The 20,485-nt window shown below is 53.3% G+C and overlaps 1 protein-coding gene across 3 annotated transcripts in view; it reads left to right on the top strand.

The window, feature by feature from the left end:
- DVL3 (dishevelled segment polarity protein 3) overlaps positions 1–20,109 on the top strand; it is a 33,476-nt gene extending 13,367 nt beyond the window's left edge. The window contains exons 1-16 of one of the 3 annotated variants that reach the window (XM_019284580.3): positions 4,222–4,369; positions 7,845–7,914; positions 11,340–11,461; positions 11,854–11,960; positions 12,537–12,672; positions 12,928–13,021; positions 13,401–13,470; positions 13,763–13,902; positions 14,100–14,176; positions 14,676–14,743; positions 15,103–15,153; positions 15,275–15,424; positions 16,182–16,313; positions 16,543–16,710; positions 17,316–17,528; positions 17,815–20,109. In XM_019284580.3, the coding sequence (XP_019140125.1) occupies positions 4,323–4,369; positions 7,845–7,914; positions 11,340–11,461; positions 11,854–11,960; positions 12,537–12,672; positions 12,928–13,021; positions 13,401–13,470; positions 13,763–13,902; positions 14,100–14,176; positions 14,676–14,743; positions 15,103–15,153; positions 15,275–15,424; positions 16,182–16,313; positions 16,543–16,710; positions 17,316–17,528; positions 17,815–18,239 (2,070 nt within the window). In that variant the 5' untranslated portion in view covers positions 4,222–4,322 and the 3' untranslated portion in view covers positions 18,240–20,109. Of the gene's footprint in view, positions 1–4,221; positions 4,370–7,844; positions 7,915–11,339; positions 11,462–11,853; positions 11,961–12,536; positions 12,673–12,927; positions 13,022–13,400; positions 13,471–13,762; positions 13,903–14,099; positions 14,177–14,675; positions 14,744–15,102; positions 15,154–15,274; positions 15,425–16,181; positions 16,314–16,542; positions 16,711–17,315; positions 17,529–17,814 lie in introns of those variants that run through there. The other 2 variants (XM_039557056.1, XM_039557057.1) reach the window with 2 other exon arrangements.
- Positions 20,110–20,485: the final 376 nt, after the last annotated feature.

Here is a 20,485-nt window from a genome sequence, read left to right as displayed (position 1 = left end):
GGTGTGTTATTGCTGTGGTAGTAAGACAGCTGCTAACAGCTGATTTGTGCTTCTTGATTCTTAAAAAGCACACCAGGTAAAGACAGTGCTGCAAAGGAGCTCATGTTCACACGGGGTGCAGGGACAGACAGGAGGACAGCAGCTCCTCTGGGTAGGAAGGTTTGACAGAACTAAACCAGATTTACAGATCTGTGTCTCCCTTTTTACCCCATGCTGCAACATAGAGGAGCTGTGCAGAATACCCTGTCTGGGGGCTTGGAAGGGAAATCAAATGGGAGAGTGACAGTCTATTTATGCTCAGAGAGCCCTTCTCACCCCAGTGTCATGCAATTTGTACTCCTCCTCTTTGCACAGGAGGTGAAAATACTGTGAGGGAGACCCAAAGAGTGCCTCGGCTTACAGAGACAGACAGCTCAAATCCTCTAATCCTGTTTGATGCATCCTGTTTGCCTGCAAAGCCCAAGGTCTCGCCAATACACGTATGATCCCTGCCATGTGTATTCTTTGGTTGGGCCTGTAGCCCTTGGGTGAATTATATCCCCGTGGGAAGCACATGTATCATGTCTGGGCTTAGTCTAACAGGCACGTATTTCCCATCTGAAATCCCAGCTTTCCTAGAGAATTGCTTTGTCCAGTTTTCTCTTCTGGTGAAATGGCTGCAGAGCTCATCCCTGTGGCTTCAGCATTATCTTGCAGAAGAGATGAGGATTTTGCTCTAGAGCCAGGAGCTGCTCATATTTGGGTAGTAAAACATGAAGGTGCTTCCTTTTGCTATGCAGCATTATTAATCTATACAATCATTTGGAAGCAAGACATCCCTGCCCTAAGGGGACTGTACTACAGGTCTTGAAAATGAGATCACATTTCTAGTGTGTAAATCCCTGAAGCTTGTGCTATTGGATAGAAGCGTCTCCTGATGTTTTTTTGCTTGGTTGGGGTTTTTTTCTTCCTTTGTGAGCTGTAGGAGATGGGGGCTGTTAAGGTTACAGGAATGACCAACCTAATTGTGCACTTCTGGAATGTTGTAACAGAAGATAGTTTATAATTGAATTTCTGGGCTTTGCACTGTTGGAAAGAATGTTGCTGTTCTGTAAAGGTCTTTCCTCTTAATAATTGAACTAAACAGAGGAGATCTTCCTTTTTTTCATCTGCTCTACTAACTTTGTATCTTTTTAGTGTGAAATTGTCACTGCTCAGTTGTCTTCTCAATCTTTGCACATCCCCTACTTTTCATCCTGGCCATCAAGCTGTCCAACATGCTTGAGAGGTCCCCATCCCTACCTCCCTTCTTGGTACTGACCCCTCTAATGCCAGATTCAGCTTTTGTGTTTGCCACCACATCTGTGATTTCTTCTCTTTGAGTATTTTCCCCACTGCAAGCCCTTAGATAGGCAAGTTGGGGGACTGCCAGAGACAAGCAGTAATTGCTGCTGAGCTCCAGCCTCCCTCCAAATCTGGGGTTCAAATCCTGTGGAAGCCTTTGTCTGTGCCTCGGATTTCTTCTTTCCCTGGGCTTGTATTACTCCATCTGAGTTCTTTGCAGGGACCTTGCTGTGGCTAGTGGTTGCTGCTCAGGAGAGAACAGAGCTGGCTGAAGCTAGAAACTCGCTTGTATCTGCAGCCTCAGCCAGGCTGGAGGCCACCGAGGGGAAACGAGGAGGCTGGAGCACAGCAGCTGCGCTGGTGATGTGTGCGCAGCCGGGGTCTGACACGGCACAGCCGTCTCCGCAGCTTGGGGTTTATGGCCGCCTTTCTCTCCTGTGCACACTCTCTTGTTCCCCACCTTCCCTTCATTCCTAGGACATGACTCTGTGATATAAAATACCCTCTAATTTCCTGAGCTGGGCTGGAACTCCCTGGAGAAGGCAGCGTCTGCCTGCCTGTCCCTCACCCGCCTCTGCATCCAGTGTTCCAGGCTGCCAGTTGCTCCTGCCGGCAAGGCAGCGGGAGGGAAACTGGGAGCGTGGCATCTTCCCAGGCTGTGGGGAGAGGGTCTGCTGGCTCCAGAGGAGGAGCTGGTGGGAGGGTAAGGATGGAGCCAGGGATGGAGCTGGGTTTCCTTTGCTTCCCTCCCTGCTGCCGGGGTTGTCCCTTCCCCTCCCCCAGCTGCATGGGAGCAGATGTGCTGCTTGTGTCAGCCCTGGCAGCCCCCTCCACACACCCCAGCCGGGCTCCTGCTCAGCCAGAGCCTTGTCCCCTCCTCCTCTTCCTCCTCCTCCTTCCCCCGGCTTGGCCCCGTGTCACTGGGGATGGCGGTGGAATCATCCGCCCACTCGGCCTGCCTCCCCTGTAACCCTCCCTCCTTCCTCCCTCCCGCAGGTCTCTTTGTTGGAAAATTCAAGGCAGATGAGTGCTGGGGAGCGCTGGGCCTGCGGGCCAGGCGCTGAGCTGCAGCTTGGCCTCAACATGTCTGCTGGCCCCAGGATGGGAAGGGAGCCGGTGAGTGGCCGGCTGCAGGGAGATTCTCTGGGCAGGGCAGCTACACCGAGGGTCCTGGACTTGCACTCGCCTGGGCAAGGCTCGGATTGCCTCCACATAAAAGGGTTTTTTCCTGGCAACCATTCTTAGCTGTGTTGTGCCCAGCCCCCAGCAGGACATGGGAACATTCAAAACCTGACAATAAACTCAAAGCAGTCCCTCTGAAATCAGCCTTGGGCAGATGTTTTCTGTGGGCTCTGGTGGCTCCAGCCAAAAGGAAAGGCTTGGTGAGAACCGAGAGGGCCTCAACTCCTCCTGGGTCTGCTCTTTCAGGATTCCCGGGTTCAGACCCCATCAGGTGGGGGCTGTTCCCAGCACATTCACGGGATGGTTTTCCCTGCCAGCACATCCGCGGGGCAGTTTCATCTCATGGCTGCCTCCCCGTGCAAGCGCGGAGCAGAAACGTGGCACTGCTCACAGCTCCCCCAGAGGCTGCTCGCTCGGTGGCTTCTGACGTGTGAACCTGCGGTCGTGTCCGTGCGAGAAGTGTGACTGGAAGAGTGGTGAGAGGTGGGAGGAGGAAGGCTGCAGCTCGGGCTGAGGCTGGACAGGAGTGGAGGAGGAAGGCTGCAGTTCAGGCTGAGGCTGGAAAGGAATGCAGGGCACGAATAGCTGGGATGGTGTGAGGGGTGACAGATGTGAGCAGCGCTGCAGAGATACTCCTGCTCGGCATGTGCCTGACTCCAGCACTATCAGTTTTTGCTCTGTAGAGTCTAAATATATAATCCATTGTGCTCTGGCATCTGGGTGATAAATAGTGATAAATAACGTGTGGCTGGGGAAGGAGGGAGAAAACTGCTCCGGGGTGGAGCTGACCCCTGGGGTGTCTGGGGCAGCCACAGGGTAATAAGAGTGAGGAGGGACCAGCTCTCAGGACAGAGGGAGCTTGTTCTTCATCAGGCATTGCAGCTGAGGCTGAATGGGCGGGTCTTGGGGTTGGTTTCCTCTGTCCCCACTGAAAGTGGAATAGTTGACTTGTGCCGAGAGGTTGGTCACCTTGACCGAGCAAATGTATCACCCTGTCCTTTCACCCACAGGCAGGGCTCTGTGTCCCTGATCAGGCAGCATGTAGCACTGAACATTGGCTCTGCCTGAAGTTCTCTCTAGGAATTGGATGCAGTCCAGGCTGCTGGCGACAGTATGAATGGTTGCTAGTGCAGCCAGGGCAGGGTTTGTGTGTGCACGCACTTGGAAGTGAGAAGACGACAACTTGCCTGCATTGGAAAGGGCTGGTGTGGGCACCAAAGAGGGTGGGTCCCAGGGGGACTGCCTGTGTTTGGCATTCATCTGGGCTGCAGGGGCTTTGGGCAGAGGCTGGCACAGAACATGCTGAAGAAGCATTAAGCTAGCTGGGTTTTCATCCATCATCACTGCTCCTTTCCTGCTTTTCCTGCTTCTCCATCTGTGCAAGAGGAATTAACACACATCCTGGGAGTGGATTAGACTGCTCAAACCGTGACCTCCTCATCTGTGCCTTCTGGGGATGGGTAGCCTTTGTGCAGTCCCTTTGCTGGCTCTCCAGTTTTGTCAGGGATGGTGAGTGCCAGCTGCCAGCAAAGGGCTGTCGACGTGCTGCCTTTCACCCTGTGGGACAGCCCTTTGCTGAGCGTGTGTGACACCAGCGCAACCAGTGGGGCTGGCAGGGTGGAGCGAGCCTGCTCCTCGGGTTTAGGCTTCCAGTTCATTTGCCTTTTGCTGATGCCTTGTGAGTGTTGGCAAGCCTTGCGTCCTGTTTTTGGGGACGGTTGGGGCAGCTGTTGGCACACCAGGGAGCACAGCCAGGAGCCCAGAGTACCTGTTTCTCCAAACTCCAGTGTGCTGCGACTTGATAGCACTCTGGGCCAATGGGTCACAGCTCCGTGTCCCACCTTTGCATCCTCTTCGATTCTCCGTGAGTTGGGGACTGGCTTGGGGACCCTTCAGAGCTGTTGATAGGATTCCACTTCTGAGTAGTGTTAGATACTTATAATCTACTTACTTTTAATACATAATTTCTCTTGGTTTCACATTCTTTACTTTGTTCTTTTTATGTTGGATTCCCCCCTCCCCCCCATAATTTAATCACTATTTAGTTACTATGTATTTTAAGCTCAGTATGTGTCAAGCTACCCTAGATATAGCTTAGAAAGGGGAACATAGTATCACAAACTAATTTTAATATATCTTTGTATTAAATAAGAGTGCTTAAAATGTTGTCATTAAGTAGAAAAGGAAATTAGCTTGTTAAAGCCTATTTTGGTATTTGATTTATCAAAGATAGTAATTGAATCTTCTGAATTCACAAGTTGTTTTGATTGCAGATTCTCTGTGGAAAAAGTATTTAGGGGTCCAGTGATATTTAAAATAAAAAAAAAATAAACTTACTTTCCAAGGAAAACTGATTTTTTTTTTTTTTTTTTTTTTTACTCTTGTGGAAAAAAAAAGTTAGTGTTTCACTGTGAAGGCTGATAATAATGTAGCTGTTTGTGTAATGCAGGGACATGACATTATGGCACAACTGCAAAGCTTGAAGTGATGTTGAAATATTATGTACGTAATTAAAAAGCAACAGTATCATTTGGTAGGCAGCATGTTTAATGTATTTCACTTTCATCTATTAGAAATCTCTGGCATAGTTTGTGATTCTTTCAGATCATTATAAAGAGGCTTAAATTATGTATTTCTTTAGAATTAAGCAAACTGGTGGAAATATGTCTGCTGGAAATACAGTACAGCAGAAACAGTCTGGGAGGTTGCTGGAGTGTGTGGAAGAACTTCCTGATACAGCAGATGAGGGAGCCAGCTGGGGAAGGCACCCACTGGACCTGTTGTTAGTGAACAGAGAAGAACTGGTGGATGATGTGATGGCTGGAGGCCACCTTGTGCACACCAATCACAACATGACAAGAGTTTTTGATTCTCAGAGAAGTAAGGAGGGGGATCAGCAGAACTGCCACCTCGGACTTGCAGAGGGCAGACTTTGGCCTGATTAGGGACTTGGTTGATAGAGTCACTTGAGAGGCAGTTCTGAAGGGCAAAGCAGCCCAGGAAGGCTGGACATTCTTCAAGAAGGAAAACCAAAAGATGCAGGAACAGGCTGTCCCTATGTGCTGAAAGACAAGCCAGTGGGGAAGAAGACTGGCCTGGCTGAGCAGGGAGCTTTGGCTCAAATCAGGAGAAAAAAAGAGTATTTTACCTTTGGAAAAAGGGGGAGGCAACTCAGGAGTGCTACAAGGATCTTGTGAGGGCATGCAGGGAGAGCTAGAAGGGCCAAAGCCCAACTAGAACTTACCTGGCTACTCCTGTAAAAGACAATTAAAATGTTTTTACAAATAATATCAGCAACAAAAGGAGGGCTAAGGAGAATGTCCATCCTTTATTGGCTGTGGGGGGAAATAGTGACAAAGGATGAGGAAATGGCTGGGGTACTTAATGTCTTCTTTGCCTCTGTGTTTAATAGCAAGATCAGCTGTTCTCAGGATGTCCAGCCCCCTGAGCTGGTAGACAGGGACAGGGAGCAGAATGAAGCCCATGTAATCCAAGAGGAAATGATCAGAAACCTGCAATGCCACTTAGACATACAAAAGTCTATGGGGTCAGATGGGATCCACCCAAGGATACTGAGGGAGCTGGTGGAAGTGCTCACTGAGTCACTCTGTCATTTACCAGCAGTCCTGGTCAACCAGGGAAGTCCCAGGTGATTGGAAGTTGGCAAATACGATGCCCATCTACAAGAAGGGTGAGGAAGAGAAACCAGGGAACTACAGGCCTATCAGACTGACCTCAGAGCCGGGGAAGGTCATGGGGCAGATTATCTAGAGTGCCATCATGGGACATGTACAGAACAGCCAGGCAATCAGACCCACCTAGCATGGGTTTAGGAAAGGCAGGTCCTGCTTGACCAACCTGATCTCCTGTGACAAGGTGGCACGATTAGTGGAGGAAGGAAAGGCTGTGGATGTTATCTACCTGGACTTCAGTAAAGCCTTTGACACTACTTCCCACAGTATTCTCCAGGAGAAGCTGGCTGCTCTTGGCTTGGACAAGTGCACAGTTCCCTGGGTAGAAAACTGGGGGGGTGGGCCCAGGGAGTTGTGGGGAGTGGAGCTACATCCATTGGCTGCTCACAGTGCTGTTCCCCAGGGCTCAGTACTGGGGCCAGTCCTGTTTAATATCTTTATCAATGATCTGGTCATGGGGATCGAGGGCACACTCAGTTCACAGATGACTAAGTTAGGTAGGAGTGTTGATGTGCTGGAGGGTAGGAAGGCTCTGCAGAGAGATCTGGACAGTCTGGATCAACGGGTCAAGGCCAGCTGTATGAGGCTTGACAAAGCCAAGTGCTGGATCCTGCACAACCTGGGTCAGAACAACGCCACACAGCTCTGCAGGCTGGGGGAAGGCAGCCTGGAAAGCTGCCTGGTGGGGAAGGACCTTGGGATGCTGGTTGACAGTGGCTGACCATGAGCTCACGTGTGCTCAGGTGGCCAAGAAAGTCAGTGGCATCCTGCCTTGTGTCAGCAATAGTGTGGCCATCAGGACCAGGGCAGTGACTGTCCCCTGTACTTGGGACTGGTGAGGTCACACCTCAAAGCCTGTGTTCAGTTTTGGGCCCCTCACTACAAGACAGACATTGAGGTGCTGGAGCATGTCCAGGAAAGGGCAACAGAACTGGGGAAGGGTCTGGAGCACAAGTCCTGTGAGGAGCAGCTGAAGGAGCTGGTGGTGTCTAGCCTGGAGAAAAGGAGACTCGGGGGACCTTCTCACTCTTTACAACTCCCTGAAAGGAGGTTGGAGCCAGGTGGGGATTGGTCTCTTCTCCCAAATAGGAAGCAACAGGACAAGAGGAAACGGCCTCAAGTTGTGCCAGGGGAGGTTTAGATAGAACATTAGGAACATTTCTTCACCAAAAGGGTTGTCAAGCACTGGAACAGGCTGCCCAGGGGAGTGGTGGAGTCACCATCCCTGGAGGTATTTAAAAGTCATGTAGATGTGGCACTTGGGGACATGGATTGGTGGTGGCCTTGGCAGTGCTGGGGTAATGGTTGGACTTAATGATCTTAAAGGTCTTTTCCAACTTAAATGATTCTATGATTCTATTATATACAACTGAATTTTGATTTTACTGATTAGAATGTGAACTGGAGGATGAAACAGATGCATGCACGTAGAAAGGCTGTTCTGCCTTTGGCTTCTCTCCAGGCTGCCAGTCATGGCTGTGGGCAAAGCAACCTGTGGCCTGGCAGCAGGAGAGAGCTGCTAGTCCTCTCCTGCTCCATCCCCAAGCCTGGGTTGCCTGTTGTTGTGTGCAAGTACCCATCTGGGGAAGTCTCCTTTTCCTTTGAAGTCCTGAACCCAGCTCTGACTGCCTCCTCTCCCCTCTGCAGGGTGGTGAAAGAAGAGATCTCGGATGACAATGCCAAGCTTCCCTGCTTCAACGGCCGGGTGGTGTCATGGGTAAGCAAGCCCCTTGCTTCGGTATCTCTCAGCCTGTTTGTACCCTCTCTGAAAAACACCGTTCGGTTGTGTAGTGCCAAGTAAGGCACAGGGACTGCTCTGTACCGTTGGTGTGCTGGCTGCTCACAAAGCTGATGAGCTGGATCCCCACACTCCAGTCCCTCAGCTGGAGAGGGGGCTCTGTGATGCTGGGTCCCCTGTACCGGGGAAGATGTGGGATACCTGTATGAAGAGCTCACAGTAACTGATGCCTGGCAGAGATCGTGGTCGTGGCCTGTCCACAGCATAACCCCTGTGCCCCTATGGCAGGGTCAGCTTTCCAAGGAAAGTCCCGCTCCAGTGACTGGCGCAAAGGGCTTAAGTGACTTTAGTGCTGGTGAAGCGGACTGGATTTGACTGCCCTGAAGACTAAAGGTACTGCCTGGGCAGCTGCAGGACAAGCTTTTCCCTCAGTACCATGCCATGCACATGCTCTGCTCCCTGCCTGCATGCTTCCCTCTGTCCTCACAGGGACCCTCCATTAGTGGGGGGAAAGTCTCCACAGCCCATCATCCAGTTTTCCCTCTTCTGAGCTGCAGTTTGTTCTGATGGGGGTGTGGATCTACACCAAGAGCAGAGCAAATATTCAAGTGCCTTTTTCCAGAGGCCCCTAAACAGACTCTAAAACAGTAAAAATCCTCAGCAAATCAGGCTAGGTCAGACCTAATTCTGCTTCTATCCCTACACCAAACAGTGACAGGGGTGGGCAGGTGCCCCACTGCCGACACGGCTGCCTCTGAGATTCCAGCCAGGGGAGCTGGGTGCAGTCTGGAGCAGGGAGGAAAGGCTGTGCTGGGCTCCCACACAAAGAGCCGGGGCCGGACGCTTGCCGTCCTCCCTCTAGCGGTTATCCAGGCCCTTCGGAAAACAGCCTGTGTCCGGCTCTTGGCCATCACACATTCCTCTGCATCCATCCCGTTGCTGCTGCATCTGCCCCAAGATGTCTTCCCACCTCGCCCTTTCCAGCTGCTTTTTGCTTTCACCTGCCCTATGGGGAGTCCCAGAGTCTCTAAACCCATTCCAGTGCTCCTTTTTCACCTGTGTGCTTTTCCTTGTGATCCGTGCATCCATGCAGCTGCTGGCTCTCCTTGTAGGGGCTCTCTGGTTGTTCAGTGTGAGTGCCACAGATCTGATGTGGGTCTGTCTGGTGTGACCACCGTGCTGTTGCTCTGCTGGGCTGGATCCTTGCAGGGAACTTGTGCCCAGAGTGAGCATCACTACCAGCTCTTGTGCATGAAGGGTAATGGCAGTCCCAGAGGCCTTTGTGCACCTGATGATCCCTTTTTCTACCTCTGCTGAGAGTCTCCTAGTCCATGGGTGGTTTGGGGGCTGAGAGGGGAGCACATTGCTGCTTCTGACAGACAGGCTGGGATGTAGCTATTTTAGGAATTCAGTACTAATTTTAGCGTCAGGGAAAGACGGGGGCTTGAATCCAAGTGAGTATTTCCTGGCAGTGTAAAGAGGCAGGAAAAGTGCAGGATGGTTATCAAAACCTTCCTGGAAGGAAATCCCACTCTTGGGAGTGTTAGAGGAAGATAGCATCAATCCTGCCTGCTTGGAAACACCCCCTCAGCTCTCCTCACTGCTGTTTGACAGCTGCCTGTGGCTAGTTCCCTCTGCCCAGATCTATTTGCTTGATGTTGCCTTGAGATTTTCAAGCATAGAGTGTTACATGACTTTTCCCTAGGCAATGCTGGCCACTTCCAGCATCTCTTCTATCCTGTGCTCCCGGGCAGTGGCTGCCAGAGCAGGGATGTGGCCCTCAGGGAGGGGGATGTGTCCTGGGAAGACAAGTCACCAGGAAGGTGCCAGGAGCAGAGCCAGGCATGTGTGTGGGGCTTGCTGGAGGGATAGAAGCTGACCTGAGCATGAGACAAGAGCTGGTTAGACAGTTGTGAGAGCAGGAGCCGTTGGGCTTGTCCTGGGGCTTGTGGGACGGGCTCTGCAGCTTTCGACACCTGAGGCTGCTCTCTGCCCTGTCTGCTGCCTTGGCTCCGGCTTTTTCAAGGCTGCTCCGTCTTCCTTGTCCCAGCTGCATCCCTGTCTCTGTTACCAATGTCTCTGGCAGTACATGTCTCTTATCTTCTACTCTGATCTGTGGGGACCATTTCCACCTTACCAGGGCTTCCCCAGCTCCTGAAGGTGGGCAGGGCACAACTCTTTCATCAGTGATGCGGGGAAGCACTCAAGACCTGTATAAATGGGCTGTGCCTCCAGCATATGAGTTGGCATCTGCTTCTGGCTCCATGCAGTGTGGTTCCCTCACCAGCAAGCAGTAGTGCTGCCTCTGCATTTACACTGGGTATTATGGTTTGCACAGCAGCTATCAGCTTCTTTCCAGCCTATGTTTCATGTTTCTTCTGTTCTGAGCAACAGTGGGCATCCCTAACCTCTGTTAGATCCTTTCTGGGCCCTGTCACCTCTGCTGTGGAGGTCCCTGAATGCTTCTGTCTAGGAAGAGGCTCTTTGTTGCTTTCTTGCTTGGCCCTATTGGGATTAGCCCAGTACATTACAGCTTGAAAGTAAGAGAGAGTGCAAACCTGGACAGGGAGCAATATTGGGGAATAGCTCATTTGGGCTGTCCTCTGTTTCATTCCACTGGCGAGCCCATAGCTCCTGGGAGAGGCTCCAGCTCATTCCCTGAGCCCTGAAATTGGTGGTTTATTATAGAGCCAGAATCACAGATGTTGGTGTGCCTGGGCTGCCCCACAGAATGTCTGGTATAAAGAGTCTCTGGGGTTTAACCCTTTCTTGAATTTCTGCACTGGGGAATCTGTTGAGCATCCCAGAGATTGGCCGGAGGTTGTGCTCAAGCCAATAAGCTGAACACAGCCTGAAAGTTTGCAAAGTATGAAAGTATGGAAGCTGAGAAAGAGCCTGTTTCAAGAGTGTATTTCAAAGCCAGCCTTGGCCCTGAGCTCTGTTACCCCCAGCTTACAAAGGCTGAGAAGGTGAAAGTCCTGCTGGGTCCCACAGCTTGATGGTAGAAATGTAGAGACTGCTAGAACTGAGGAAAGGAATGACTTTAACTGCCTTTTCCAGTGTGACAACTCGGGGACTTCAGTCGCTGCTGCAGGATGTGTGCTAAAGGCTACCTGAGTGTGTGATGTGGGTGTGCAGGGGATGTCAGAGTGTCCAAGCACGGCTGTCACCCACCCGGGCTTCACTGCTGGGTTGGGAATTCCTGAGCCACAAATAGCTAGTGTCTGGGAAGGCCTTGAGGGGAATGTTGCTACATGCTTGGCCCGTTCCATACCTGCTCTTGGGCATCTGCTGTTGTCAACTGCCAAAGATGAGATCCTGGGCCAGGCAGGCTTTTGGCCAGCTCCTTTGGCCACTCTTATAAATGTTTTCTCAGTTTCCTTTTCTGTCTCTTGTCCCTCCAGCTGGTGTCTGCAGAGGGTTCCCATTCAGATGCTGGCTCGGTCTGTGCCGACAACCAGACAGAGCTGCCACCGTCCATGGAGCGCACAGGAGGAATTGGAGACTCCAGGCCCCCCTCTTTCCAGTAAGTTACGTGGACATCTGTTCTGGTTTCTAAGAGACACACGGTGGGTTTGCTGTAATCGAGACCAGTATCCCAGACCAGGCTGGGACACTCTTACCCAAATTGTCGGGGATGACAGCCAGCAAGAGGGGAGGAGAGTGGGGCTGGGAGCAAATTTGAAGTGGAGCTGCATTACTCAACAAACATGGGCATGCTGAAAATAGTGCAGGGAAAGAGCCAGCACAGCATCCCCAGTCCTTTGCCCTGCACTCGTAGATGCGCTGTGGTTGTTCCTGTCCCTCAAGAAGGAGACAGCTGATGGCTGGAACCTTGTGTTGGTCAGGACAGAGGTAGAGAGAGCCTTGTCAAGTTGTTCCCTGTTGCACATATTTGTTGGTTTTATCTCATCACAGCCCTAACACTGGGGGGAGTCGGGAAAACTTGGACAATGAGACAGAGACAGACTCGGTGGTGTCGTCGCAAAGGGAACGACCTCGTCGGACAGATGGGCCTGAGCATGGTGAGTGTCAGTAACATGGTGAGAACTCTGCAGGGCATGGCTGGGGCATGGTGGCAGCACTAGCTCCAGACTTGGGGCAGCTTTCTCTGCTCTGCAGAACCTTCCCAGCTTAGAAGGCCTATTCTATGGCTTTTAGAAGGGCCGTAGCCTCACACTGGAGGCAGGAGCTAACACCTGTGTTACATCAGAGCTTGGTGTTGGACTCTTTGGGGTCAAAGGAGATATCTCCTGTAGAAGCCTCAAGAGCAGGAGACAGTTGTGCTTCTGTCTTCTTAGCTGAGAAGTAGAATGTGCTTTAGCTTTGCCACTCATGCTGCTTCTTGCTCTACCAAGGAGAAGTTACAAGTCTTCCACAAGTTTAGCAGCATTGTTCCTGCTGGCCCATCAGCCTCTTCACCACCCTGTAGTGGTAGAAGAGGTATCTCATAGAAGATGGATCTGATCCCAGGGTAGACTGGGAGTTAGCTGGCACTAGACGGGATTGACTGATGGCCAGATTTGTTCTGAGGAGGTTGCCATGAGCCCTGCATAGGGGAAGGGTTTGTCTCAAGCCCACTGAGTCTTGTCTTTTCACAGCACCCAGGGTGAATGGGACAGTGAAGGGAGAGCGGCGTCGAGACCTGGGTGGCTACGAGAGCTCCTCCACACTCATGAGCAGTGAGCTGGAAACCACCAGCTTCTTCGACTCAGATGAAGATGACTCTACCAGCAGGTAGGAGAGCTTGCATCTTGGGGAAACACTAACTTCCCCCTGACTCCCAGAACAGAGAGATGCCTTTGCAGGGCACAGTAATCCTGTGCTCAGATCTGCTTCTGTCTCACCTAGCAGCCCCCTCTGCCATTGTCTTTCCCCCGTGTGCATGTTCTCCCCTGCAGTCCTCTATTCCCTGTGCCATTTCCATGGCTCTCTTGCTGCCAGAGCCACCACCGTGGCAGCAGAAGAGCTGACTCTTGCTTTTGCCTGCAGGTTTAGCAGTTCAACAGAGCAAAGCAGTGCTTCCCGTCTTATGAGGAGGCACAAGCGACGCCGGCGGAAACAGAAGGCTCCACGCATTGAGCGGGTACCCAGGGAGGGGCTGGGTATCCTGGGGAGGGCAGTGCCGGTCAGGGTGGGCTCTCGGGGATTCAGCTGTTTTTGCTGTGGGCACGGCTTCAGACAGGTGTCCAAGTGCTGAGACTTCAAAAAGTGGTGTGAACCTTTTCCAAGCCAATGTAGCCTCAAGAGCTGGGACCACAGGTCTTGTCCTGGCTGTAGAGAGGTCATAAGGGTCATGGCTGATGTTCTCTGGCTCTGCAAAGCTCCCAGCATAAGACTGGAGTTGTGGGTGGTGGCTGTGGTGCCACAAGGAGGGGCAGGAAGGAAAGGACAAGTGGAGGAAGCTAGGGCTGGGAATGTTACTGAGGCACGGGAGGACATCTCATGTTTCACTTACGTTGCAGTCATCGTCCTTCAGCAGCATCACAGACTCCACCATGTCCCTGAACATCATCACGGTCACGCTGAATATGGGTGAGTGGGAGGTGTGCATGGAGCCTGCAGTTCTTCCAGAGCGAGACTGGGTCGCGGAGAGGGAACTGGGGAGGGGGCAAGGAGAACACATGGGGGAGGAGTGAGGAGATGGATTCTGTAGAAGATTGGCTTCTCTTGTAGCAACAGTTTCTCAAGAGTTTGTGTGTCCCAGGACATCTCTCTGGGACAGGGGTGCAGATCACCATCATTAGTATGTGGTTTTTCTGAGGTTAGGGCTGCTTGTGCCTGCTGCTTTGGGGTGACTTACTTTTTTCTCTTTCCATCCCTGCAGAGAAATACAACTTTCTGGGCATTTCTATTGTGGGACAGAGCAATGAGCGTGGGGATGGAGGCATTTACATTGGCTCTATCATGAAGGGCGGCGCTGTGGCAGCTGATGGCAGGATTGAGCCAGGAGACATGCTCTTGCAGGTACTTCACACCCACATATCTCCATCTTTGGGCCCGGGAAAGCAGCAAGAAAAGACCCAGAAGCCTCCTTGAGAACTTTGGCAGGCTAAACCCAGGAAGCTGTGCTTGGAAGAGGGAAGCTGAGTCACTGCTGAGCTGAGTGGGGAGCTCAGCCTCTGGTCACATCTCTGGGACTCACCTCTTTGTGTTGTTTGCAGGTAAATGACATCAACTTTGAGAACATGAGCAACGATGATGCTGTGCGGGTGCTGAGGGAGATTGTGCACAAGCCGGGGTGAGTACCTGGATTGTTCCTTCCATCCAGGGACATCTGCACAGTGTTTGCTTGGGGTGTGTGAGTTGTGTCTTCCAGCCACCTCTGCCAGTGCCTCTGCAGAAGCTCAGAACTTAGGGTTTTGGTGTTGCTTTGATTCCTGGGTTTTCATGCCCAAAGCAAGAATTGCAGCCAAAGGAATTGGGGTCTGTGCCCGTTTTTTTGTGGGGATGCCGTGTCGCTGCTCATTGCAGGGCAGTTGGACTAGATAACTTTTAAAGGTCCTTTAAAACAAACTGTGCTGTGATTCTCTGATTCTGTTTGGGTCATTAGCAACCCTCAGCAGGGTCACATCATTTTGTTCATGTCGCTAGGGAAACCCATAGCTGGAGGGAAGCAAGGTCACTTTACTGGCAGCTTCTCCCTGTCTCCCAGGAGAGAGCTGGCACACAGCATCCATCCATCATGCAGGGGTTTGTGCTACTGTGCTCTGGTTCTAAGTCTCACCTTTTTGTTGCAGGCCCATCACCCTGACAGTGGCCAAGTGCTGGGACCCCAGTCCGCGGGGCTGCTTCTCGTTACCCAGGAGTAAGTGGATAGCTGACCCACCCTTAGCACTGGTGCCCAGCTCATGTGAGAGCCCTGCCTTAAGCACTTACTTGGTTGTTGTCTTGTTCCTCCCCTGTGTGTGTGACTCCATGGGGCACTGAATTGGGGTTTGATAGAGTTTCAGCTCTCCTTTTAGGAGGCTGCTATGCCCTATTCCCAGGCCAAAATGCCCATAAGCCCAGCCCTTCTTCCCACATCACGCTGGGGACGCGTTTCACTGGGGCAGGGAGGTCACTTGCTCGGGGCGCCAGAGGAAAGAGAAACCCCCCTTAAGCGATAGGGGGATCTCTCCCTCTGCACCTCTCCTGCTGACCCTCCCTCTCTTCTTTCTCTCCCAGTTGCTCCCCAGCGGATCTGGGCTGGGCCAGACTCTCCATGCTCCGATCCGGGTGAGTCCCGGCAAATCGTGGGGATGGAATGGGCTATGCTGAGTCCCTGTCCCTCCCCAGAGGTTTTTTTGATGAGGTGATAGTTTCTTACAGCTGCTGACTGACTCTTTCTTCAATGCAGGTGAGCCCATCCGGCCCATTGACCCGGCAGCCTGGGTGTCTCACACGGCAGCGATGACTGGCACCTACCCAGCGTACGGTATGAGTCCATCCATGAGCACAATCACTTCCACCAGCTCCTCCATCACCAGCTCCATCCCAGAGACTGAACGTAAGTTCTTGTGCCTCCGTGCTGCACCCGCTGCACGGCCTCCTCACCTTCACTGTGCTGTGAAGGGAGCAATACATCTGCCTGGGGACAGCTGGGGTGGGCCAGATCTGCCCTGCCAAGGGACTGGGAGGGAGGCAGCTCTCGCCAGGCTGGCACTTGGATCAGTGGGAGTTCTGCCTGGGAGAATTAATATCATGTTTTTCAGCCTTCTGTGTGAGGAGAGTAGAGGAGCCTGGGTGCAATGAGGAGCTGTGGCAGGTGCAGAGGAAAGGCTCAGACCAGTCAGGGGTTAGTGGCTGAGAATGTGGGGCCAGGTGGATTCAGCATGTACCTGGAGCAATTGAGAGCTCCTTCCAGACAGCAGATAGAGCAGGATGGAGGAGGCAGCTGGGTGCAAAGAGCCTTGTGGTGGGGCAGGGTCCTGCTGAGCACAGGGCTCTCGGTTGCTTTCTGAAGGTTTGGGGTGATTTGGTATATAGACCCCTGAAGCAAGGGTCTGGAGAGCTTGGGTGAGGCAACAAGCCAGGAGTTTGTTTTAAGTATGTGACTCTTGCCCGGGCTTTGCCCAAGAGGAGATGGCTGACATGTGAAGGATGACATGGGAAGGCTGGAAGGGGGGTTACACAGCATGTACCCTGAGGCTGTCTGCGATGTATTGTTCCCTGGCCCATTCCTCCTGTGTGTGATGCTTCCACTGGCCCTCTTGAATCTTCTGCCCTCTCTCACCTCTGCCTCCCTTCCTTCATCCACACCACAGGCCTCGATGACTTTCACCTGTCCATCCACAGTGACATGGCGACCATTGTGAAAGCCATGGCCTCACCAGAGTCAGGCCTTGAGGTGCGTGACCGCATGTGGCTGAAGATCACCATCCCCAATGCCTTCATTGGTAAGAGACTGTGCTGCCTGCAGCAGAGGCAGGGACTGGGGAGTGGGTGGCCCATTTTAAGCAGATGTCAAAGGGAGCATCTTTGTCACCATAAACAAACTGTTGACTAGCCAAGAGTCACAAATTGAACCTTTTGGCCCACTTCGTCTTTTCTCCAGTGTGGCTCACTTGCCTCAAGGGCCACCGTCTTGCTCTCTCTTGCCAAATTTAACTCTGTATTTGGTGGCAGGTTCGGATGTGGTAGATTGGCTCTATCACCATGTGGAGGGCTTTACAGACCGCCGTGAGTCCCGCAAATATGCCAGCAATCTGCTGAAGGCTGGCTACATCCGACACACTGTGAACAAGATCACCTTCTCGGAGCAGTGCTATTACATCTTCGGGGACCTCTGTGGAAGTATGGCTCTTGGCGTGGGTGGGAGGGAGTGGATGGAGGGGTAGTGGTCCTGCAGAGCCCTGTTGACACCATAGGGACACACCTACAGCCATTGCCATCAGGCTGGGCCCCTTGTTCTACAGACCCTGTTAAGGGAGCAACGAAGAATATCCCAGCTTCCTTGTCCTGCTGCTGAGGTAGTGAAGTTGGAAGCAGCATTGACAGAGTCACCTACTATGTGATCTTTTCTCCTGGGCAGTCATAGCAGAGTCTTAGTATTTACTGTCTCCAGCCTCTGAATTTCAGTGCTGGCAAGGGGTTGGTGCTCAGGCAACTGGGTTCTGGTCAGATAAGAGGGATGGGGGAATGAATTGGCAGGGTGAGCTGTAGCCCTGATGTGGTCCTTTTCCACCAAGCTGGTCTCTATATTAGAGTGGCAGTTTGGACTCCCACAGCCTGGCAGTTGTTCAGCCAGGAAGCACAAATGGTGGCATTGACTAGCAGAGAGAGTGCCAACTTCTTGTGTCTCCTTGCATATCCCATCAGCAAGACTGGACGGAAAGCTGCTTCACCACACGTGGTTGTTTTTCTGCTTGGATTAACCCCTGTTCTCTGCTTTCTTGCAGACATGGCTAATCTGTCTCTTCATGATCATGATGGCTCCAGCGGTGCCTCTGATCAGGACACTTTGGCTCCACTCCCCCACCCAGGAGCTGCACCCTGGCCTATGGCCTTCCCATATCAGTATCCACCGCCTCATCCATACAACCCCCATCCCGGCTTCCCTGACCCAGGCTACAGCTATGGAGGGGGCAGTGCAGGCAGCCAGCACAGTGAAGGTGAGTCAAAAGGACTAAAATATGCCTGCAGGTGGGCAGGTGTCCCGTTCAGCACAGGGAAGCAGCAGGAAAAGGCTGCTTAGGCAAAGCCCTATGTGGGGGAAGCCAGGGCAAAAGCCATGTTGGAAGGGTCATGGGACTTGCTGCTGAAAGGAGACTGAGAGCACAGACTGTGCTGGCGCCTGGCTGTGCCAGAGCGTGCTGCAATCCTCCCTTGGCTGGAGGAGCATCCGTTCTTCCTGACTTGTCCGAGCTGGCACCTAACCTTGCCTCGTGTGCTTTGCAGGGAGCCGGAGCAGCGGTTCCAATCGCAGTGGCAGCGAGAGGAGGAAGGAGAGAGAGAAGACTGGGGAGTCAAAGTCGGGCGGCAGTGGGAGCGAGTCGGACCACACCACGAGGAGCAGCATGCGGCGCGAGCGTGCAGCCAGCGAGCGCTCGGTGCCAGCCAGCCAGCACAGCCAGCGCAGCCAGCACTCCCTGGCTCACAGCATCCGCAGCCACCACAGCCAGCAGTCGTATGGGCCTCCCGGCCTCCCCCCTCTCTTCAGCCCCCCCATGTTGCTGATGCCTCCACCGCCGTCAGCCATGGGGCCCCCCGGGGCGCCGCCGGGCCGTGACCTGGCCTCTGTGCCCCCCGAACTGACAGCCAGTAGACAGTCCTTCCGAATGGCCATGGGCAACCCCAGTGAGTTCTTTGTGGATGTAATGTGAAGCGCCCATCCCCTGTCTGTCTGCTGTCCCTCCTTCCCCCTTCTATCCCTGTCGTTTGTTTCCTAGGACCAGCCCTGGCTTCACCCCTTGTTTTTTGGGGGGTTTTTTTGTTTCTTTTTTTTTTGTCTTGATAACGAAAAGAAAAAAAGGGAAAAAAAAAAATAAATGGAACTAAACCTTGATTCTAATCCCTCCTCGAGCTGGGTGGACAGGCCTGGCAGGCCTGCTGGGTGCTGTCAGCCCATCCCGCCACCAGACTTGTGTATTGCTGATGGTAATTCCCTCCTGCCATCCTCTTTCTAACCCCATTAATCCGCATCCGTCCCAGCACCCTGTGCTGCTTGCCCGTGTGTCACTGCTGCCTCAGTCCTTCCACCCTAAACATCTCTTCTTTCTTTTCACCCTTTTGTGTTTCTTCTATCAAGCAGCAAAGAATTACGGGGTGTTTGACTTTCTCTGAGCCTGCCGCCCGTGGGGGGGAGAGCTGGAGCGTGGCGTGGCCCGACAGCAGGACACGGAGCTCCAGGGGCGCTGGGCACGCATGGCGCTGAAGATGGCTTCTTTCCTCCCCCTCGTGGAAGATGCCCTGCCCTTCCCACAGCCCTGAGAGGGGGAGCAGGGACCAGCCTTATATATGTATTTTAAATCCCGTTGTAATTGCCTTTTGGCTAATGCATGAATGTTCCAGGGCTTCAGTGCCTCCAGGGAGTGGAGAGATGCTGCCACTTCCCTCTTGCCTCCCTTCTCTTGCCCACATATTGGGCTAGGTCCGAGCCTGACACTGCCCCCATGGCAGGACCCTCCTTCACCTTGGCCAGGCCTTGGGGCTGGGGCGGTACCTCTGCATCCAGCCCAGAGTGGTGGTGAGTGCCTGTGCGCAGTCTCTTGCGTGACTCAGTGCCCTACACCTACCCTGGGGTACTTTGGGGGGATTTAAGGGCAGAGCTTTGCTCCTTCCATCCTGCTCTTTGCCCTCCTGCCTGCAATGTGCTGCTGCCTGTCCTGTTTGTAGGGTCTGTCCCATGCCTGGGGCTGGTGGTGGCAGCTGTGGCCTTCTCCCTCCTGCTGTCGCGCTGCTGCTCAGCTATGTGGTACCTTCAAGGGCCTGGACGGAGTTAGAAGGCGAGGGTGGGACACAACTGGTTCACTTTCATGCGTTGGAGCAACGTGGAGGTTCCCTTGTATTTGTCCTCTGAAGGGCCTAAGTCTGTGTCCTCCTCTGCCTGGTGCTGCTGGCCTGGCTGCTGGGAGGACAAACCTCCGGGACAGCCCGGCTCCCTCTGGGCTGTGAATGGTGCCTGGGGGCCACACAAGCCCTCCAGGGACGAGACTGGAGCCTGAACCATGGCCTCTGGGCTCAGTGCCCACAGACGTGCTGGGACAGTTGAGTCTGTTTGCTCCAGTGCTCCCTGCCTTTCTTCCACTTCTGGGTACTCGGAGACGTGCCTGGGGCTGGGGCAGCCCTTTCCCCATGCCCAGGGCCAAGCACGGTACGGTATGGACAAGCTCGACCCTGCTGCTGTTGGTGCTGGCGCCCCGGCGCCCTCTCCTCTTGCCACGCCGTGGCTTCCTCCATAGCATTGCTTCCTTTGGTCTTTCTTGTGTTCACGGTTTTTATACGATGGAGTTGAAATGTATTTTGCTCCTTGGGAGTCTGCAGTGCCCCTGCAGCCCCTCTGCCAGCTCTCACATGCCATCAGTTCATCTCCCTGACTCCCTGAAGCTTCTCCTTCCCCTCTTCCCGCTGGAGTCAGACTGTCCCCAGCAGCCTCCTTGGCCACTGCTCACCCCTTGACCTGCCCTACCCGCTGGGTTTTATAAAAACAACACCAATCTCCTTGTTTTTATTTATAAACATAGTTTTATTGGACTCCTGCCTTGTGTCGTTCGTTTATTATTTTCCCCCAGCCTCCTGCGTCCTCCTGCCTTTCGCTCTAAAGCGAGATCCCAGCAGGATGAGCGCACCCTGTGCCAGTGTGCCAGCTGTCATTTCGCGGGCTGCCGAGGGCGGCTGCGGGCTGAGTCTCTCCGGAGCGGAGCCTGGGCGGGGGCTCTCAGGGTTTCCTGGGTCCCCGTTTCCAGCGGCCTTTGGCGCGGGGGAAAGCGGGCATGCCTGTGCGCGAGGCCAGCGGGAGCCAGCAGCCCTGTGGAAGAGGCGAGCTCAGGACTTTGCATGGCGAGCGCGGCCTCCTGCCCGGGCGCACCCCGGGCCCAGCCTCTCACTGCGTGCCGCTGTCCTCGCCCCG

Source organism: Corvus cornix, chromosome 9, assembly GCF_000738735.6.
Source record: "Corvus cornix cornix isolate S_Up_H32 chromosome 9, ASM73873v5, whole genome shotgun sequence".
Classification (NCBI taxonomy): domain Eukaryota; kingdom Metazoa; phylum Chordata; class Aves; order Passeriformes; family Corvidae; genus Corvus; species Corvus cornix.
The sequence above is the reverse complement of the archived record's forward strand: the minus strand, read 5'-3'. Positions and strand labels throughout refer to the sequence as shown.